The sequence below is a fragment of the Rhamphochromis sp. 'chilingali' genome, assembly GCF_963969265.1.
Source record: "Rhamphochromis sp. 'chilingali' genome assembly, chromosome: 21".
Lineage (NCBI taxonomy): Eukaryota > Metazoa > Chordata > Actinopteri > Cichliformes > Cichlidae > Rhamphochromis > Rhamphochromis sp. 'chilingali'.
This window is the reverse complement of record NC_137949.1, coordinates 14034941-14056730: the sequence shown is the minus strand read 5'-3', so window position 1 is coordinate 14056730 and position 21790 is coordinate 14034941. Positions and strand designations below refer to the sequence as shown.

The 21790-nt window shown below is 44.0% G+C and overlaps 1 protein-coding gene across 1 annotated transcript; it reads right to left on the bottom strand.

Annotated features, from left to right (window-relative positions):
- Positions 1 to 7232: 7232 nt before the first annotated feature.
- LOC308389786 (uncharacterized protein) lies at positions 7233 to 12100 on the bottom strand. Its single transcript, XM_080871312.1, has 2 exons — positions 10746 to 12100; positions 7233 to 7928 (listed from the first exon to the last, which is right to left on the bottom strand). Exons 1-2 carry the CDS (start codon positions 11865 to 11867, stop codon positions 7440 to 7442), a joined length of 1611 nt encoding a protein of 536 aa, XP_080727438.1. The 5' UTR covers positions 11868 to 12100; the 3' UTR covers positions 7233 to 7439.
- Between the last annotated feature and the right edge of the window lie 9690 nt (positions 12101 to 21790).

Below are 21790 nucleotides of genomic sequence, written 5' to 3'. Positions count from 1 at the left end.
ATGCTACCAGAATTTAACTGGACAATAACGATATGAGACTTTTTAGAGCCATCATCTTTAAAACTTTCATCTTTAAACTACTGAATGATATGTTTTGTATGTGGTTTTTTTTTTTTTTGTTTGGGTTTTTTTTCCCCATTTGCCTGTCTCCCATGCCTTCAGCATAGTATTTGCTATTGTGCTATGAATTCTAAGATGCCCTGAAATTGTTCTGGTAGCACTCTTCTTCCATTCTCTTCCATTGTTGGAGAAAAAGTGAAACTCCACATTCATCTACAGAACCTGAAAATTCAAATTAAGGTTGGTTTTTTTTTGGTTTTTTTTGTTTTGTTTTTTCTAGATTCACATCCCGACTGACAACTTGGAAATTCTGACTTTTGTTGACTTTTTCATGAATGCATCATTACTGGTATTTACCTAGCTAACACAGTTTATGATGTTCTATTCTTGACTTTGTAGTTTGCTTGTTGTTTCAGCTTGTTACATTTGTTTTCTATATTTGTAACGATGCACTGCAGTATTGTGTGAAGGAGTAAATATCCTTGAATTTATATTCTTTGCTGTGTATCTGTCTGAATAAGGTGAGTGTACTGCTTGAACTCAGTCAACCGCAAGCTATCCACAAACAGTAGGCACACCATATGTTTTCACTGGACTGTTGCTGCATGGCTAACACAAGAATTAACTTTACAGCTTTGTGACAGTGATTGACTGTGAACATAAAGGCAACAACAGCACTAATTATGATGAAGCTGATGGCGATAAGCGTTGTTAATGGAAGCAGGCAATTAAATGAAGTTCACTGTTTGAACCCATCTTACTTCATTTGTGTTGCACCAGTATCCCAGCGCTAGACAGCTGCTTCCATGAGCAATAATGACCAAACACAGTGTGCAGCCTTTTCTAGCTCTTTTTTACAAGGATGATGCTTGCTGAAGGCATTTTGACATGTCATAGAATTAGAAGCTCAGGTATGACTAGTAACCTTTATAACAGCTGAATTTCTCCTACTTCTAAGGTGCCTTGGCTTATTGGGGCAGTGTGGAGCCATGCCAGCATTATTAATTGCATTTTTCACCAATGTGACAGCCTGTTGTGCTGTTGTGTGTTCAACCAGATGAACTAAAAATCAGTGTATGACATCAAGGCACATTTATTTTAATCACCAATCACTTCTGACACCAATTACTGGGGTAGCAAGTAAGGGCAATTATTGTTTCCCCTGTGTCATGATAAGCCAGTAATTCTGATGTGCATAAAAACACAAAAAAAACAAACTTGCTGTCAATAACTAGTGTTGGTGGTAACGCGCTACTGTAATCACATTGCATTTTTTTTGTTGAGGTAGTAATGCAATGCATTAAAGTTACAGTAACACTAAAGTGACTTGCATTACAAAGGTTCTTTAATTATCTGCAAAACAATCATTTAAACAGTTTATGGCATCTGTCAACTCGGCTTGTTATCATTTTTATCATATTATGGCTAGTTAAATTAGCCAGCTAAAACTTACCTTATGTTTATTTCTGTTGTTTAAGCTATCTCAGTCTTTCTGCCATTTTCATGCACTCAAAATGCCAGAGCACACTCAGAGCACATTTAAAGGTCATTAAAGTTACTACTGTTTATTTTATAAACTATGAATCCACACAACAATTAGTTCAACTTAATTCTGCTCAGTATTAATTTCCCCTTTTTATAAAGTCTACAGTCCAAGTTTCTTATTTGGACTCTTGTGAAATTACATGAAATTTGGGGTGGGTGATTGAGATTACCCACCTCAAATTTTAAATATCCAACTCCTCTCTTTTCGTGCTTTCATCTATGTTGTATATATTACACTTTAATGAGAACACTATTAGTTAATGTTTATTGAAGAAAATAGAACGCTGCTTCATGTCTCAGACATAGATACAAACACAAATCACTTTTTGTCATGATACTGGGGCTGTTACCGTGTGTGTGTGTGTGTGTGTGTGTATAGTTTCTGATTGTGTTTCCTTGCCTTCCCTCCCCTTAGTGTGTATCACATGTTTCCTGTTTTATTTTGATAGTCCCTTGTCCCATGTTCAATCTATTTAGCTTTGTTTCCTCACTGTCTCATTAATTCTATTTATTTCCAGCTCTGTTTCCCCATCCCCTAGTTATCCTGTGTGTATTCAGTCCTCTGTCTTCCTCTGCCTGTTGTTGGATTGTGTGCTCATCTCTGATTGTGTTTCCCAGTCTCAGGTTTTTCATGGTCCAGGTTTCATGTCTTGGGTTTCTGGTCTTGTGCTTGGGTCAAGTCACTCTCCACTTTCAACTGTTGTGACATGTGACACCTTTATAATAGCTTCAGTTATTAGTACATCATGATTCATCCAGTCCTAAAACTTTGATGGCATCAATGTGAACAGTATTTCAGCTGCTACCTGTACACCACCTACCTGTGCTCTGTTGGATTTTTATTGTTTTCCTGTCTACGTCACTTTTCATTCGTCTCCCTGACACTGCTTCTTAGCATTCAGGAATCACTAGAAGTTGCATTAAAGCCGATTAGTATCTCCCACCTGTGCCAGAGACTAATCCAGCAAGTTCATCTGCAACATCCTCTCTGGACTCATTCTGTGCCTCTAACTCCCTGCTCTGTGCCACATGTACCATTTCATGCCAATGATCGATAGACTTTGTTTCTCTGTTGAATTCTGTTGTTCCATTTAGAAGTAAACACTCTGAAGGATATGGCCCTAAAAATAAAACTTAATTTACACTGGACACTTTACCACCACAGCTTGTTAAAGAGCATTTGACACAATTGAGCCAATAACTATTAGCAGTCTTGGCTTAAGAAATGTCCCCGGGGCCTTTAACATGCTCTTTGGCAGCCTTTGCTTAAGAAAACGAACTTTTTCATTTACACTGAATATGTCTGTACTCTTGTTTTGAATCGTGAACCTTTAACATCATTAAATATTTATTTTTAAAATATCTGGTTGTGAGTTTGTTCATGGAACCTGAGACAACTAGAGATCACCTAACTTATCAAGGCTAGTTTAGTGCTTTTTATGATTGCTTCATAACCTGTCCTGTCTGGCAGCTTTAGCATTCAGAATTCTGATCTGAATGCATGATGGTGACAAACACATTTTGCTTGTTCAGATTAAATGGAACAAGATGGAAAGCATTAATACATGTTCAAAACACAACAGCTTTAATAAACGCAAAATGGTTTGGACCCAGAAGTAGGGTTCATACGTCATCACTTCTTAAGTGATGACGTATAGGCTCCTCTTGTTCATGCGAACCTTTTATCTGTTTATTTATTCATTTCTTTTTGTGATATTGCAGATTTTACATTACAAGTGGAATAGTATGACAAAGACAAGACAGGCAGAAATGGGGGGATAGAAACAAATAGAAATGAACAATCCACATCCAGTCACGCACCCCGAGACCAACAAGCACCCACGTCCCAGGGAGGGGCAGAAGCGTCCAGCCAGGAGCAGTAACATGTCCCACCAGGGCCAAGCCCCAGCAAGCCCCAGACCCAGACACCATTTGTATACTCACTCTCACCCACCCAGCAGTGACACACAGAAAGACAAAGACACATGTGCACACCCTGAACCCTCCCTTTCCCGCCTTGTTACGAGCAGATGCTGCCCCAAACCAGCAACAATTTACAGTTTATTTTTCCATAACAAATTTGAAATGCTAGAGTTTAGCAATCTACACCAAGTAAGAGAGGGTTCATTAGGGATTACTGAAAATAAGCAGTTTATTTTCAGTAGAATCATCATTTTAATGATGGAAACTCTTCCCATAAGTGATAAAGTGGTAAAGTTCTCCAACATGTGAGATCATTGTCTACTGTTTTTAATAAAGGAATATGATTCAACCATGATTCAACTCTGAGAGCTTGGTGAAAAATTTTATACCTAGTTATCTAATGTTCCCAGACTTTAGTGGAGAAGGGGTAGTGTTATGAAAATTACAATTTAGAGGCAGAACTGCTGATTTACTTCAGTTAATGGATGAAAACATATCTCTAAGTGAGATCATGGCAGAGTTCATGTTTGGAGATCTGAATTCCTCTCTCGTTAAATCTGTTTGTTTTATTATCATACCCTTAAACAGGGAAGCTCCTTCATACAGTGGGGCAAAAAAGTATTTAGTCAGCCACCGATTGTGCAAGTTCCCCCACTTAAAATGATGACAGAGGTCAGTAATTTGCACCAGAGGTACACTTCAACTGTGAGAGACAGAATGTGAAAAAAAAAATCCATGAATCCACATGGTAGGATTTGTAAAGAATTTATTCGTAAATCAGGGTGGAAAATAAGTATTTGGTCAATAACAAAAATACAACTCAATACTTTGTAACATAACCTTTGTTGGCAATAACAGAGGTCAAACGTTTACTATAGGTCTTTAGCAGGTTTGCACACACAGTAGCTGGTATTTTGGCCCATTCCTCCATGCAGATCTTCTCGAGAGCAGTGATGTTTTGGGGCTGTCGCCGAGCAACACGGACTTTCAACTCCCGCCACAGATTTTCTATGGGGTTGAGGTCTGGAGACTGGCTAGGCCACTCCAGGACTTTCAAATGCTTCTTATGGAGCCACTCCTTTGTTGCCCGGGCGGTGTGTTTTGGATCATTGTCATGTTGCAAGACCCAGCCTCGTTTCATCTTCAAAGTTCTCACTGATGGAAGGAGGTTTTGGCTCAAAATCTCACGATACATGGCCCCATTCATTCTGTCCTTAACACGGATCAGTCGTCCTGTCCCCTTGGCAGAAAAACAGCCCCATAGCATGATGTTTCCACCCCCATGCTACACAGTAGGTATGGTGTTCTTGGGATGCAACTCAGTATTCTTCTTCCTCCAAACACGACAAGTTGAGTTTATACCAAAAAGTTCTACTTTGGTTTCATCTGACCACATGACATTCTCCCAATCCTCTGCTGTATCATCCATGTGCTCTCTGGCAAACTTCAGACGGGCCTGGACATGCACTGGCTTCAGCAGCGGAACACGTCTGGCACTGCGGGATTTGATTCCCTGCCGTTGTAGTGTGTTACTGATGGTGACCTTTGTTACTTTGGTCCCAGCTCTCTGCAGGTTATTCACCAGGTCCCCCCGTGTGGTTCTGGGATCTTTGCTCACCGTTCTCATGATCATTTTGACCCCACGGGATGAGATCTTGCGTGGAGCCCCAGATCGAGGGAGATTATCAGTGGTCTTGTATGTTTTCCATTTTCTGATGATTGCTCCCACAGTTGATTTTTTCACACCAAGCTGCTTGCCTATTGTAGATTCACTCTTCCCAGTCTGGTGCAGGTCTACAATACTTTTCCTGGTGTCCTTCGAAAGCTCTTTGGTCTTGGCCATGGCGGAGTTTGGAGTCTGACTGTTTGAGGCTGTGGACAGGTGTCTTTTATACAGATGATGAGTTCAAACAGGTGCCATTCATACAGGTAACGAGTGGGGGACAGAAAAGCTTCTTACAGAAGACGTTACAGGTCTGTGAGAGCCAGAGACTTTCCTTGTTTGAGGTGACCAAATACTTATTTTCCACCCTAATTTACGAATAAATTCTTTACAAATCCTACCATGTGGATTCATGGATTTTTTTTTTTCACATTCTGTCTCTCACAGTTGAAGTGTACCTCTGGTGCAAATTACTGACCTCTGTTATCATTTTAAGTGGGGGAACTTGCACAATCAGTGGCTGACTAAATACTTTTTTGCCCCACTGTATCTTCTAGGGCTCCTTGACTTCTATGTTCGAGCCAGATCACCCAGACTGTCAATGAGAGGTAAAACTTGAGGGGATAGGGACAAATAAGTAAATACTTCAGCCTACTCCTTTTCAAACAAATAATGGAGTGATATTTTGTAATGATTGTGAAGGCACATATTTGAAATGTTTGAAATAAAAATGAACTGAACTGTCTGACCAGGTAAATTACCTGCTCCCGATGGTTCATAAATCTGAGGTAAAATAAAGAGGATTCATGCTTTTTCAGTTGCCGCCTCTAAGCTTTGGAACAGTCTACTGCTTCATGTCAGAGCTCCCAAAATATTTTCAAGTTTTAAAGTCCTAGAACTTCAACCTTCTGTAGAATCCAGTCTTGAGCTAAGACGTCAAATTTTTTATCCTAGTTAAAAATAAGCCACAGCTTACATTATTGATGCATTCTCACTGTTGTCGATAGTGATCGTTTCCTATACAGAACTTAGTCTATTTTTCTCTTTAATCAGCTCTGTTTTGTTGTTATAAATATGTTCTATAAATGACCTCTACCTGATTGCACTTTAATATATGGAAAGCAAAAAGTAAAGATAAAACGCTGTAGCTCGTTTGACTTTTTGAGCCGGGCAAACACTTGAAAATTAAAAACACACTGCTACTCTGGGGACTTGAGGTTTTCTGCCACTGAGCCTGCATGTATCGTCAGGCTTAACTTCTCCCCAGTCAGGATAAGCTTGCCTTTGTCCACAGTTTCAACCTGACTGCCAACATAAAGGTCAAACAATTACTGGCCCACCTCTCTGTTTCGCATTGCTCTTTTCAGCTTGCCGTGTGTGCGTACGTACAGTCTGGTTGAATGTCAGCATGTAGGTCACAGATTTTGGTATAACGGGATTTTAAAGTGGCCCTTTTCCACTTCACGCAGTATCTCTATGCATCTCTAACGTCTTGGCTGTGTCACAGCATAGTTCACCTTCAGGCCAGATGTATGAGGTACGGAGCAACATTCATTTTTTGTTATCTTTATGATGTTCAGTTGGGAGAGTAGCAGGGAACACAAAGCAGAGAGGGGTGGCACTGTAAATAATAATAATGTCTTCAAGAGAAAACACTTAGTATCAAATACATTATATAACTATGAGATACAACATGCAAAAATCCAATAAATCCACTGAAAAAAGATTTTACAAAACATTGAAAGCAACAGCTGTTAATAGAGGTCCTGATGAGAGTCCCACTGGCACAACAAAAGCAGGGGATAGTGCTATGATGGTTTGTCGAATGTGCCCAGTATTCAAACAGGTTTGCAGGCTCAAATGCCAGGAGCATATTATGTCCACTGGCAAAGCTGTGGCATAAATGTGATGATGCGTGATGTCACTGAAAACAGTCCCGCATGTCGTAACTTCATGTCACTTTAGTGATATCATTTTGTAGAACATTTATCAGAAATCTGCCGAAGGAAGTCACCTGGTTCAATGTGTGTGTGAAATACACCAGGCACAGACACACGCACACACAGGTATGTACTGCCAACTTCCACATTTATTGAAGCTTTGAGTGTTGAGTTTTGACAGCTGACTCAGTCGTACAGTCTGACAGCTCACGAGCCCAGCTGATCTCTCCTCTGGCCGCCCCTCCCCGTCTCACTATAAACACAGCGGAGGGAGACCATCATCAGTACATAAACACCATCAGCTGTTCTTACCGGCCTCGCAGCGCCGCCCTGTTGAGCCTTCTGCTGCACTCCTCCCCTGCAGCTGCGCCCGGGGCCACGCCTCCGCCACACACCCCCACCGCCCGTTCGAGGCCGGGGAGCCGTCCGGCCGAGCCAACTCCCCCCCGCGAGCGAGAGAGGAAATCGGCCACCGCCATCTGCGCCCCCGGCCTATGGATCACCTTGAACTTAAAGGGCTGCAACGCCAGATACCACCGGGTGATCCGGGCGTTGGCATCCTTCATGCGGTGGAGCCACTGCAGCGGGGCGTGGTCCGAACAGAGGGTGAATGAGCGTCCCAGGAGGTAATAGCGCAGGGAGCCGACCGCCCACCGGATGGCCAGGCACTCCTTCTCCACGGTGCTGTACCGGCGCTCGCGCTCCGCTAGCTTCCGGCTGATGTATAGGACAGGGCGGTCAGCCCCCCTCACCTGCTGGGACAAAACGGCTCCCAGCCCTCTGTCCGAGGCGTCAGTCTGCAGAACAAAAGGGAGGGAAAAGTTAGGAGTGTGAAGCAGCGGCTCCCCACAGAGAGCCTTTTTCACCTGCACAAACGCCGCCTGGCACGGCCCCGTCCACTGGACCAGATCCGGGGCACCCTTTCGAGTGAGATCGGTCAGGGGGCTGGTTAGCTGCGCAAACCCCGGCACAAAGCGACGATAGTAACCCGCCAACCCCAAGAACCGTCTCACCTCCTTTTTCGTCCTGGGGCGCGGGCAGGATGCGATAGCCGCCGTCTTCTCCACCTGTGGACGCACCTGCCCGCCCCCCAGGTGGTACCCCAGATACTGCACCTCCCTCCGTCCAACCGCGCACTTCTTCGGATTGGCCGTGAGCCCCGCCCCCCTCAGGGACTCCAGGACCGCGGCCACCCGCAGCACATGCTCCGCCCAGGTGTCGCTGTGGATGATCACGTCATCCAGGTAGGCGGCAGCATACGCTGCGTGCGGACGCAGTACCCGGTCCATGAGACGCTGGAAAGTGGCCGGGGCCCCGAACAGGCCGAACGGAAGTGTCACGAACGGAAGTGTCACGAACTGGTACAAACCGTACGGAGTGGAGAAGGCCGTTTTCTCCCTGGCCTCGGCAGACAAGGGAATCTGCCAATAGCCCTTGGTTAAGTCCAGTGTCGTGAAAAAGCGGGCCGTGCCTAACCGGTCCAGGAGCTCGTCGACCCGAGGCATGGGGTAGGCATCAAAGCGTGACACTTCGTTCACCCTGCGATAGTCGACACAGAACCGTATAGACCCATCCTTCTTCGCCACCAGAACGATGGGGCTACACCAGGCGCTGTGCGACTCTTCTATTACTCCCATCCTCAGCATTTCCGCCAATTCCCTCTGCACGATTTTTCGCTTGTGCTCCGGGAGCCTGTAGGGCCGTGAACGCACCGTCACGCCAGGCTGCGTCACGAAATGGTGCTCGATGAGGGACGTCCGGCCGGGCAGGGGGGAGAACACGTCCGCAAAACGCTGTTGCAACGCGACAACATCCGCTCTCTGGGCCTGTGTGAGATGGTCATCACAAGGGAGGGAGGCGGGAATGATAGAATTTGGCACCTCAGGCCCCAACTCATCTCTCTCCTTCACCAAGCTCACCAGAGAAGCGGTTTCAACCTCTCGCCACAGTTTGAGGAGATTGAGGTGATAAATCTGCGTGGCTCCTCCCCTGTCCGACCGAGCGACCTCATAGTCCACGTCCCCGACTCGCCGTGTGACCACAAAGGGTCCTTGCCACTTGGCGAGCAACTTCGAGCTGGAAGTAGGGAGTAACACAAGCACTTTATCTCCCGGTGAGAATTGCCTGAGCCTAGCCCCTCTGTCATACAGGCGTTGCTGACGCTGCTGAGCCTGGAGCAAATTCTCCCGTGACAACCTCCCCAAAGTGTGGAGTTTTGCTCTCAGGTCCAACACGTACTGAATCTCATTTTTGGCAGGGCTCGGACCGTCCTCCCAGTTTTCTTTAATCAGGTCGAGCACCCCACGTGGCCTCCTGCCGAACAGCAGTTCAAAGGGAGAAAATCCCGTGGAGGCCTGGGGCACCTCCCGCACTGCGAATAACAGAGGGTCTAGCCAGTGATCCCAATTGCGTTCATCCTCGTTAATGAACTTCCGAATCATGGACTTTAAAGTCTTATTCAGCCGCTCCACCAGCCCGTCAGTCTGAGGGTGGTAGACGCTGGTCCGAATAGATTTAATCCCCAGTAATTCGTACAGTTCCCGCAGTGTACGAGACATAAACGACGTGCCCTGGTCAGTCAGTATCTCTTTCGGGATTCCGACTCGGGAGATGACCTGAAACAGTGCCTGCGCCACACTCTTTGCAGAGATGGTGCGCAGCGGAACTGCTTCCGGGTACCGCGTTGCGTAATCCACCAGGACCAACACAAAGCGGTAGCCGCGTGCACTCCGGTGAAACGGCCCGATGAGGTCCATGCCGATGCGCTCAAACGGGACCTCAATGAGGGGGAGAGGGCGCAGCGGCGCCTTCGGTATGGCCGGCTGGTTAACAAGTTGGCAGTCCGGGCAGGACGCGCACCAGCGGCGCACATCCGCTCGGATGCCCGGCCAATAAAATCGGGCCGTTATTCGCTCCAGAGTTTTCTCGTAGCCCATATGCCCTGCCATGGGGTTATAGTGGGCCGCCTGGAAAAGAGTTTCCCGGCGGCCCTGCGGCACCAACAACTGGGTGTGTGTTTCCTCGGTCTGAGTGTCACGACTCACTCGATATAACCGGTCGTTTAATAAGACGAAACGCGGGTAGGTCTGCGCGGCCTCAGGGCGCACCACGTGACCATCAATAGCCATCACTTGGTCAAAGGCTGAGCGTAGGGTGCCGTCACGAGACTGCTCCAGTGGGAAATCACCCATGGGGGACACTTCCGGGGCCGGCGGGACGTCCCGTGAGGGACCCGCCGGCTCCTCCCCCCCGGAGTCGGTGTCGGACGACCCCGCGTCACCGCTGAATGCCGCGCACACGCTACACCCCGCTTCCGGTCGTGATCGCACCCCCGCGTACTGCCCCAGTAGCTGATGAAACCCCGGCCAATTGGTACCCAGAATCAGGGGGTGCGACAGGCGCGGGCTAACCGCCGCCGTTACTCTATGCATTTTGCCCTTATACTTTAATAACAGCGGCACTATGGGATACCTGTGAACGTCACCATGCACACACCTCACCTCCACCCATTCTGCCTCCAGCAATGCCCCGGGGCGAACCAAGCTTTGGTGTACGAGGGTCTGCGTGCAGCCCGTGTCCACCAACGCCTGGCGTATACCCCCTCGAGTCCTTACCGGAATACTGTATGTCCCTCCTGGACCGGGGGAGGGTGCTGGGGCGCCAGCAACGCGGAACACCTGCCCCACTTCCATAAGCGGACAATCCCTCCTCAGGTGCCCCGGCTGCCCGCACTTCCAACACTCCGGCCCCGGCGTCTGTGCTGCTCTCCGTGGCTCGGGGGCGGCTCCACTTGGCTCGGCTCCCCTGGACGGCACCAACGCCGCGAAAGGGTTAGTGGGGCTCAGCGCCGGCAGCCGCTCGGCCTGCCCTGGTGCCGGCACACGGCGCCTCGGGGCCGGCACTGGGGCCTGTTTGTTCGGCCTCCGTCCGGCGTCCCCGGGTTCCCCTGCTCCAGCGGCAAGGTGGTCCTCCGCCAGCGTCACCGCTACCTCCAAGCTTGCGGGCCGGTGGCACCGGACCCATCTCGCCGTCTCCGCTGGCAACCCCTCCGTGAACTGCTCCAGCACCACCTTGTCCACCAGCTTCGTCTCGCCCTCCGATGCCCCCGGTTGCAGCCAGCGCACCGCCGCGTCGCGCAGCTGCCGGGCCCAGGCGAATGGTCGGTCCGTTGTAGCCAGCCGACAGGCCCGGAACCGCCGGCGATGGTCTTCGGCGGTGAGCCCCAGCCTGTCCACCACCGCCCGGCTCACGTCCGGGAAGCTGCTCCTCGACGCCGGAGGCAGACTCAGGGCCGCTGTTTGTGCCTCCCCAGACAGCAGGGGGAGCAGCCGCGGAGCCCACTCCTCCCGCGGCCATTGGCAAGCCTCCGCCGTGGCACGGAAGGTCTCCAAAAAAATTTGTGGGTCGTCCCCGTCCCCCATCCGGGGCACCGCCACCGACAGTGGCGAGGGCTTCGGCGTGGCAGCGGCCCCGACCAGCCGTTCCAGAATTTGCGTCTGTCGGTCCGTCTGCTCCTGCAGCGCGGCCAGGTGGGCACGCTGGTCGGCCGCCTGATCCCGGCTCATCGTCGCCATCTCCGCCAGCATCTGCGCCAAGAATTGCAGAGGCTGGGCGGGTGGCGCGGCCTGTGGGTCGGACATTCCCCCACCGGCACTTTCCTGGGTTTCGGCACCACTTGTGGAATACACCAGGCACAGACACACGCACACACAGGTATGTACTGCCAACTTCCACATTTATTGAAGCTTTGAGTGTTGAGTTTTGACAGCTGACTCAGTCGTACAGTCTGACAGCTCACGAGCCCAGCTGATCTCTCCTCTGGCCGCCCCTCCCCGTCTCACTATAAACACAGCGGAGGGAGACCATCATCAGTACATAAACACCATCAGCTGTTCTTACCGGCCTCGCAGCGCCGCCCTGTTGAGCCTTCTGCTGCACTCCTCCCCTGCAGCTGCGCCCGGGGCCACGCCTCCGCCACAGTGTGCAAAAACACAATCTCTCTAAAACCACTGGTTCCAACTACAATACGATTCTGAGGACCTGTTTTCCAATGTAAAAGATCATGCTGCATGCAAAGTATATGGTCTTTTCTTGCACTTGCAGAAATTTAACAGTAAATACTGCATTTTGAAAAGAGCCAGTTGAACCTACAGAAAGCTGAGCAAATGGTTGATATATTCAGAGAAGACATGAAGTGTCAAAGGGAAAATTTGGAAAAATACTACTACAGGAACCCAAGACCTGAATTTCGAGAGCACAGTTGTGCCAAGTCCAAGAAAAGTTGGCCTTGGAGCTGTCCAGAGGGTAGTGGTGGGATTATAAACCGAGCACCAAAGCAGAAACAAAAACTGCATGTGTGATTTAGATTAGGATATGTACTACAAAAACATGTTGCAGGAGATTTTCAATCTCTCTTCTTGCCCATGTCTTCTTTGGAGACATTCTCTACCCTTTGAAACAAATAATGAAAAGGGAGATTAAAGACTATGGTTATTAAAGTCTAATAGAATCAGAGTAGAAACCCACTGCAACAGCATCTCATGTTGCAAACTTCATTTGCATTTGGCCAGACAGCAAGTGTAACAATAACTAGAAATCAAACTGCACTAATAAGTAGATGACGTTAATGTTGAGTAGCTTATCTTTAATGTTTCTCAGGATTCAAAGTCGTGCTGGATTATATTTTTGCAATTCAATCAGGTACCGGCACACCAAGTGAATGTAATCAACCTTTATTTTGCCTGAGTGCATTGGCCTCTGAATACCAAACAGCTTTGTATCTATAACATCGAGTATAATTTCAATTTGTTACACCCATGTATTAACAGATTATGTGTGAGCAGTGGACTGCATGGAGATTCATTCTTTATGATGACCTTTGAAAACTGTGTACGTGGATATATATGCCTTCAAGGCTTTCACTTTGCAGTCGGTGAAGCATGGAATTTATTGGACTTGCTAAATTAAGCAGGGCATCTATAGAATCACTATATCACACACATACTTACGCACCATAGCCCTGTGCTTTAATGTGTAATTGACTGACTGGTTGGTTGACTATCTGAGGCAACTGTTTGGCTGAGTCACTGACTCAGCAGCTGGCTGGTCCTCTAATTGAGTAGCTCTGTGAAGGACTGACTGGCTGGGTAAACGATTTAGACACAACTGGATGGTGGTGAGACTGACAGATTGAATGCCAGTGCTCTAAACATATAAATAACTGTCAACCAAAACTTTACGATTTGATGGCTTTCTCTTTTTTTTTTTTTGGCTTGCCAGTCATTCCATTTAATATATAGGTTATAAAAACATATGTGAACAAAAGTAGGTAAAAAGCATCTTATTGGCAGCGGCTTCATTTTTAAGCAAGAATCATATAGACACTGTTTTCTGTTTCTATTTCTATTTGCATATTTTCCCAGTAAGATATAAAGACATGACATCATTTGTTATTGATTTATTTTAATGTTATTTTTAAAAGTCAAGATGTAGCTGCATGTTTCTAAGCTCATGAACAAAAGCATTTTCAGAGATATGTGGTCTCCACAGGAAAGCTACTACAAGCATATAATTTATGGAATATAATCTGGACATAAAACAGTGTATAAAGTATTTAAAATGAGCAAAACTGACTGACTGCAGAAAACGGTCATTGATCTGCAGCAGTGAAATGGATCCTTTTAAAGCTGATGGGGAACATTTTTCTGCATAGTAATTTACTTTTATGCACATGAATACAGTTGTGTGTGTAGTGGTGTTTTCATAGTGTTACGTATATATATTATCTTACAAAAAACTGACGTTATAGAAACTATCCGCAGGTAAAATCACTCATATAGCCACAAGAAAATGCTTTGTAGGTAACAGAGTGAAGGAATTAGTAATTTTGGGATGCAAATTAATAATTCATACTATAGGAAAGAATAGTCTGAATAATAATATGACTGGTTCACTGATTGAATCATGCTTGACTAACAAAGGATTTAGACCTGAAGTCCTGTGTCTTTTTATGATTTCCCATTCAGATGTTCCAGCTGAGTCATCTGGATGCCATTTCATACAAAAACCTACTCTGATTGGCTGCTATTTTATTGTAAATGGTGGACACTTACTGGTTCGACTTTTTACCCTGAACAACAGGCAGTGATTGGTGAGGGTGCTGATACCGGTACTGATTTTGGGCAGGCTGAGAAATAAATACACACACACACACACACACACACACACACACACACACACACACACACACACACACACACACACAGTTTGTATAGCCAATCCATTTGCGCACACACAGGGTTAAGAAAAAAGTTCTTCCAACTTAGCTTTAAATGTATGAAAATGTAAAGGAAAAAAAAATTAAAATATTATCTTCTATTAAATTTAATAAGCATAAATATTCTTGTCTCAAAAGAGCCAGCAACTGTTTGATTAAGTAGGTATTAGCTTGTATGCAAATTTAAGTTTGTAGACATTGCAACTATGTGTTTAAAGAAATGTTAATAGACTAAGAACAAACAAGTGTGTGCAAATATTTAGTAATATTTAGTAACCCTGCTTTGTCACAGCCTACACTATTTATAACCATCTAACAGTGTTTCTTCATTTAGTAATATTCAGCAGATCTCAGAGTTCATTTCAATTCATGAAATATTTCAGTGTCTTGGAGGCAGATACTCACCTTTTTTAAGATGTAACCGAATACTTTTTTAATGATGCTCTTGCCTGGGGAGAGTAAAGTCATGCATCCATGCTATTCAAGAGTCATTCAAAGTCACTGCATTGGCTCACAGTGGCAAAAAAATCTATTCGCTTATTAACTTAACGCATGAAATTTTAGATGAAAATTAGTGGAATGAATTCATTAATCCTTCCGTGTGATACACACTGTCACACTTTCCCAAAACAGAATATTTTCATCTCAATAATTAAGGTTTCCAATACTATTTTTACTCCTCAGGTTTGGCGACCAAAGAGCTGAATTTAAATTATCCACAGCATTTGCCTCCAAAATGAGTCTGATTTATTCAGATGTGCAGTCCTGTGAAAAAGTATTTACTCTCTTCCTGATGTCTTAGTTTTGCTACACTTAAATATACTAGGTCATCAAGCACATTTTAATATTAGAACATAGATAACTTGAGTAAATACAAAATGATAACTGTGAAAAATATGCTTTAAAAAAAAAAAGAAATCAGACAGGAGGAAACACTTTTGCAGACCTCAGGTGTTTCAGGTGTATCGATGAATCCTGTATGTAATCCCTGTTGATACACATATGAATAGTGCATTCTGACTTTTATTCAAGTTTCCAATGGGCATTTTTTTTCTAATGATTTCTGTAGGATGATAAAATAAAAAAAAAATAAATAAAAATGCTGTTTTTGCCCGCAACTAAATACACAGATGATTGGCAGATCATCTCCCCTGCAGACCTTTTTGCTATATAACATGCCCGCATTCACATTTAGCATTTAGAAACATTTGTTATTTGTTTTTTTTTTCACTACAATTTGCATTTCTTCATTTTAAGAGATGAAAAGAAAAAAAGGAGCAGATTTGGGAAATAAATGAAGGAGCTGATTTGGTATGCAAGTGCAACAACATCACAACAGGGAAAAGCCAAATTGAAATGTCATTTTGTATTCATCAGAAAACACTGGCGTGTGTGTGTGTGCATGCGGTGTGGGTGGCGTGGGGAGTGCTTGAACATGATGGGTGTTCAGTCTGTGCATACGTGTGTTGGGTGTGTATGTGTGCACATGGAGCCAGGCGAAGGGATGGAGGGACTCTTTCTACCTGCTGTATAAATTATTTTTGACAGCAAAATTTTTTATTCCATAAAGTCGGTTGTTACCTTCCATACTTTTCTTGTTCTCTTTTGTTCATTATCGCATATTTTGGAAAAACGATGAAGTAGTCTTTTCACGTGCAATAACGGAAACATTATTTTTACAAATTTATAAAGATTTGCTCCTTGGGAAGTATATTCTGACAGTAAATAAAAAGGTTAATTTACACTCTGAGAATAACAACATTACAATTGTCAATCTATGCAACAATAAAATATTAGGACTTTCAAACTTTTTAAACTGAAGCACTGACTCAGCATTTCTGACATTACTGGACTGCTTGTCCCACAGCACTGGAGAAAAAGAAAAGGGAAAGTCTCCCACTGTTTCACACCCTCAGGACAATTGATTCTCCGATTTGAGGGGTCAGCCAAATCCCTGAGGGTAATGAGGGTAAACTGATCTAACAGCATGGTGCAGATGCGGGCTCGGGTGAGGGTAGAAGTGAGCCAGCAGGAGTAATTGGTGGTTTGTACGGTTTCTGTCTTCTCAACATTCTTTACAGACCTTACACTTAATTGTCAATTTGTTACTTTTGATGAGGATTTCTTAGACTACTGTAAATGGCATATCTGTGATAGCTTCTCGTTTTTTACTGTATTTGGTTTTACTACTGTTTGTTCTGTCTTACTATGAGTTTGTTAGTCATCTATAAAGCACGTTAAACTAGCCTCGCCCACTTTATGCTTTTCATATAGTTAAAGCAAGAAACTTTGCCAACTTGGACACCGCCATGACTATTATTTACAGTGTCCAGATTTCCACCAGTGTTGCCATGGTTCCCATGTACTCCGGACCGCCACCCCCTCACTCTTATTCACGAATTAATTACTCACCTGTGTCGAGCCTGTTGATTACCAGAAGCTCCTTAAGGATTTCCCTCAGTTAACATGATATTGTTGCATTGCTAAATGTTAGTGTATTTTGGCTTATCTGCTCTGTGCTCTTGTTTCTGTGTGGAAACCTGTTTTGTTTTCCCAGCTCTCCACTGTGCAGATACCAGAGGCCTTGGAAAACCCTGGGGTGGGAGACCTGCAGAATCAAGTTAACCTGTATAAGAGAAACTGGTTTGGAGGAAAATTTCCCTTTCGACTACCCTCCCTGTTATGGAAGAAGATACCAAACAAGCTTCTTTCCCAACCTTTGAGTGTTTACAATCTGTGCCTGTAGTAAACCAGCTTCATTTTTGTTTCTTTGTCTCACACTTGGGCTCAGCAAGTACAATACAGTAAAGCAGGGCAGAGCTGGACATAAGTTGATCCCTCCTAACCCCATTATGAAAATTACCAAACTGTGAAGTTGATACAGTAGCAGATCTGCCTGCTATTCACTGTTTTTCAAGTTTAAAAAAAACAACCTTATTTCACTTATATTAGTATTTCCTTATTGGCTCCCTCTTCTTGTCACATCCTAAACTATCAAACCCGATCTAAAAAATGTCTTAGCATAATCTTTAGCCCGGTAGAGTACCTTACCTCACCTATGTTTTGAATTTTTTTTTCTCCTTTTACCCCCAAATGGTTTCATTCGCTGGATTAATTTCTTTATCATTTTATCATTTCACAGTATTCACTCTATTTACCTTTTCCATTTTTAATGAGTGTCACAGGCCTGTGAAAAGTGTGAACTGCCACATGCTTTGTCTAACACACAAGGCATAACCAGTCGCTTCTGGTGTGATCACCGCGTGGTTCTTAATAGCTTACCACGTGGACGGATAGCCAGTTATCACAGAGAAACATGCATGTTAGCAAGAGGTAACACTGCCAGCATCTTGAGATTGTATAGGTAAGATTTTTTTGTCCCTTTGCCACCAGCATGCAACCAATGCAGTACGTCACGTGCCGCACATTTGCCCAGGTCAAATCAACCACCCACCAAAAAGGCACAAGCTGTTCAGCGTTTTGAAAATATCGCTGCTCATCAAGAAACTTTTGCTTTACTGGCACAAAGCAGTCCCTGGCACAGGGTGCCTGCATGAAAAGAGGGCCCAAAGGTCTCACTCTGAAAATCCCAACTCAACAATAAAGATCTCAAGATATTAAGATCTCCCATATGGAAAAGATAGATATAAAGTTTGTATCTGTGGGGGAGTCGTGTTCTCTCTCTGCCTTTTCTTAGTCGTCACAAACCAAATGAAATACAAAAGCAGTGTAAGCATAAACACAGCTCAGCTATTTTAGTTCTCAGACATGATGAGCACTACTGTGTCGCCATCACCATGACAGGGAATTGAACATTTAAGAAGCTTGTCGGGTGCATTAAAACAAGAGGGAATGAAAACTTTGAAGTCATTAAATTTTATACATTAAACATATCTATTTGTGTGTGTTTATTTTAAAGATTAATGTTGGATATCATTCTTTTTTCCCATCTTAAGTCAAAGGGAAGTTTTTTATGTTTGTCATTTCTTTTTCAGATCAAATAAAAAGCTAAGAGTAGAAGCAGAAGCAAAAATCCATATTTATCTCAGTTATTTGCACATTAACAGAAGAACTCACATGATTTAATCACGTGATTACATGTTTTAGTGCACACACATCTTTCTAATCAAAAGTATCACATCACCTTACATATTCATGCTGATATGTATAAAGACAGGATCATATATAAAAGTAATCACAAGTCCAGCATCTTCAGCCAGCACTATAATTATGTCACTGGTATTTAACAGTGTAACATGAGCGATCTATTAGGCAGAGAAAACACTGACCAGAGAAGGCTTCATGAGTTTTAGAACGAGGGCATGATGTATGGTTTATTTGATGCTTTTGTTACACTCGAGCAAAACTAGGATGGCAGGCTCCTTGTGACTAGGAAAAATCATTTGATGTGGAGTGTTTGCATTGCATGTTATTGCTATCTGCACCTGATAGCAAGTAGTTGCGACAACCTCTTTTGATCACAGAGAGATTGCAGAGGTTGCCTGGTGGGAGCCAAACTGTCTCCAAAAATTTGCAGCCTGACTCGGTGAAGGTTTGCAAAAAATTGTCATCCAGTTTGTAACACATTGCAGTCAACTGTAGGATACTGATTGGTTGCAAATTAATGTATAACTTCTGCAATGCAATTTTCTAAATGCATTTCCTAAATTATATTAACACTCCACTCTGGGCAATTTGGAGAGCCATGATGTGATGCTGAAAACCTCAAAGCTTAAAGGGAACCAAAATTAAGAGTCAGGCTACACCTGAATAAATACCTTTGAACATGTAAACATCAACAGGAATGATTTTTATTTATATATCACATTTCTTTATCTCCATATTATCAAAAAAAGACTGTACAGAATTGCAAACTTGACCAAAACTGACAGCAGACTAACTTGGTTTTCCATAGTGACTAAAGCACGAACAACCAAGTCTTTCACTTGAGATTAATCAAATTCAGATTCAAAAAGGTTGATTTATACTCAGAAATGCACAATGTAGGACTGCCTTTTTCATGCTACTAAGTTAAGATTTAACAGGCATACAGTTTAATTAACGTTAACTATAACCTGTCTTAGTGGGTTTTTTTTATCTACAGTGGGGCAAAAAAGTATTTAGTCAGCCACCAATTGTGCAAGTTCCCCCACTTAAAATGATGACAGAGGTCAGTAATTTGCACCAGAGGTACACTTCAACTGTGAGAGACAGAATGTGAAAAAAAAATCCATGAATTCACATGGTAGGATTTGTAAAGAATTTATATGTAAATTAGGGTGGAAAATAAGTATTTGGTCACCTCAAACAAGGAAAATCTCTGGCTCTCACAGACCTGTAACGTCTTCTGTAAGAAGCTTTTCTGTCCCCCACTCGTTACCTGTATGAATGGCACCTGTTTGAACTCATCATCTGTATAAAAGACACCTGTCCACAGCCTCAAACAGTCAGACTCCAAACTCCGCCATGGCCAAGACCAAAGAGCTTTCGAAGGACACCAGGAAAAGTATTGTAGACCTGCACCAGACTGGGAAGAGTGAATCTACAATAGGCAAGCAGCTTGGTGTGAAAAAATCAACTGTGGGAGCAATCATCAGAAAATGGAAAACATACAAGACCACTGATAATCTCCCTCGATCTGGGGCTCCACGCAAGATCTCATCCCGTGGGGTCAAAATGATCATGAGAACGGTGAGCAAAGATCCCAGAACCACACGGGGGGACCTGGTGAATGACCTGCAGAGAGCTGGGACCAAAGTAACAAAGGTCACCATCAGTAACACACTACAACGGCAGGGAATCAAATCCCGCAGTGCCAGACGTGTTCCGCTGCTGAAGCCAGTGCATGTCCAGGCCCGTCTGAAGTTTGCCAGAGAGCACATGGATGATACAGCAGAGGATTGGGAGAATGTCATGTGGTCAGATGAAACCAAAGTAGAACTAGTCATCAAAGGCATTGTCACTTCACATGGGAGGAGTGTGAGAACAATTCTACGTGACATACCATCGCATGTGAAGGAAACAAGATGAAACAAAGCAGAAAGAGTGTGCTTCCTCCAGACAGCTGTGTAAAATTAGATTTTTTTCTTTGATTTTAATCTCCTCCTTCGTGCCATCCTCTTTGCCCTGCATCGTTTTGCTTCCTGCCATTTAACATATATGACAAGTTGCAAGCAACTCTGAAACAGTAGGAGACGGAACTCCACAACCTGGCATGTCAGAAAGAAGAGAGATCAATAGTTAATACAGGATGGGAGAGGAAAGAAATTTCACTTTTGTTTCTTCCATTGTTCACAGTTAAATCTTAAATGCCAGTTGGGGATGACTTAGTAATTGGATGAATACAAATTTTAAGTTTTCAAAGGAGGGCGGGACCTTTCTGTTACTGTCACAAAGTCTTTCCAAAAACTAAGACTGTAAACTATAAGGCCTGAGTGTAAGGAAGGGGTGTAGCTTTTTTCACAAACCTCCCATTAATGAGATATTTTTATTTACCACAATTTTATTAGAGGTTTGGAGTAAGAAAGTGAAAAGTTATAAAAACAGGCAGACTATCCCAAATATAAGTGCAAGTAACTTTAACTGAGAACCTTCACAGACATAAGTAACTTTAATACACTGGCACAGAGTCTCCAGAGGTACAAATGTTGTTTTGGTCTATTGTGGTGAAGTCAAAGCTGTCGAATTGTGTATCTGTGGCTATGAACTGTGGATTTTGATGGAAAGAATAAGATTGTGGATAGACTCTCTGTAAAGGGTGTCTGTGCCTTAGAGATGGGGCAGAACTGCTGGAGCTAGTTTTGGTGTCTTAGGGTTGAGGTGTTTAGCGCATGTCCAACTCTGAGAAGAATGTGAGCCGGAATAAGGACATGCTGGAAAGAATATAACTTGGGTAAGTTGAGGATGCATCAATATCCACCAGTTTGCTTTTATAACTTGTTTCCAGATACGTGTTAAAAAGTGGATGGATGGCTTAATTATGGTTAAAGAAAAACGTTGTCCATTATAAGTGTCTCTAAGCATATGCATACGTTTTGGCACGTTACCGTTAGAAGTGTTTATTAATGTAGATATGCTGTACATGTTGCACTTTTTAGACTACTTTTTCCGATCAAACAAGTCAACAGAGGACATGAAATCTGCAGTTCTAGCTCCGCGGGACAGTTGGATTGTAGAGACAAGAGCAAATGCCTGTTTGGTAAATGTTCAATACAGTGGTTCCTCGCTATAACACGGTTAACTTTTCACGGCCTCGCTGTTTCTGAGAATTTTTTTTTGTGGAATTTTGCATGCTTTTTTGTTTGTTTGTTTTTGTTTTTTTACAGTGCATTGTATTCTGCATCCTGATTGGCTGTAGGCCATTGTCAATCAATCTCCTCCGTG

Excerpts from the sequence above, each read along its gene's own strand:
- LOC308389786 (XM_080871312.1), bottom strand. The coding sequence starts at position 11,867 with ATGTGGAAGTTGGCAGTACATACCTGTGTGTGCGTGTGTCTGTGCCTG. Across the intron at positions 7,929-10,745 it reads GAGGGACATACAGTATTCCG|ACTGACGCCTCGGACAGAGG; the intron begins GTAAGGACTCGA and ends TTTGTTCTGCAG.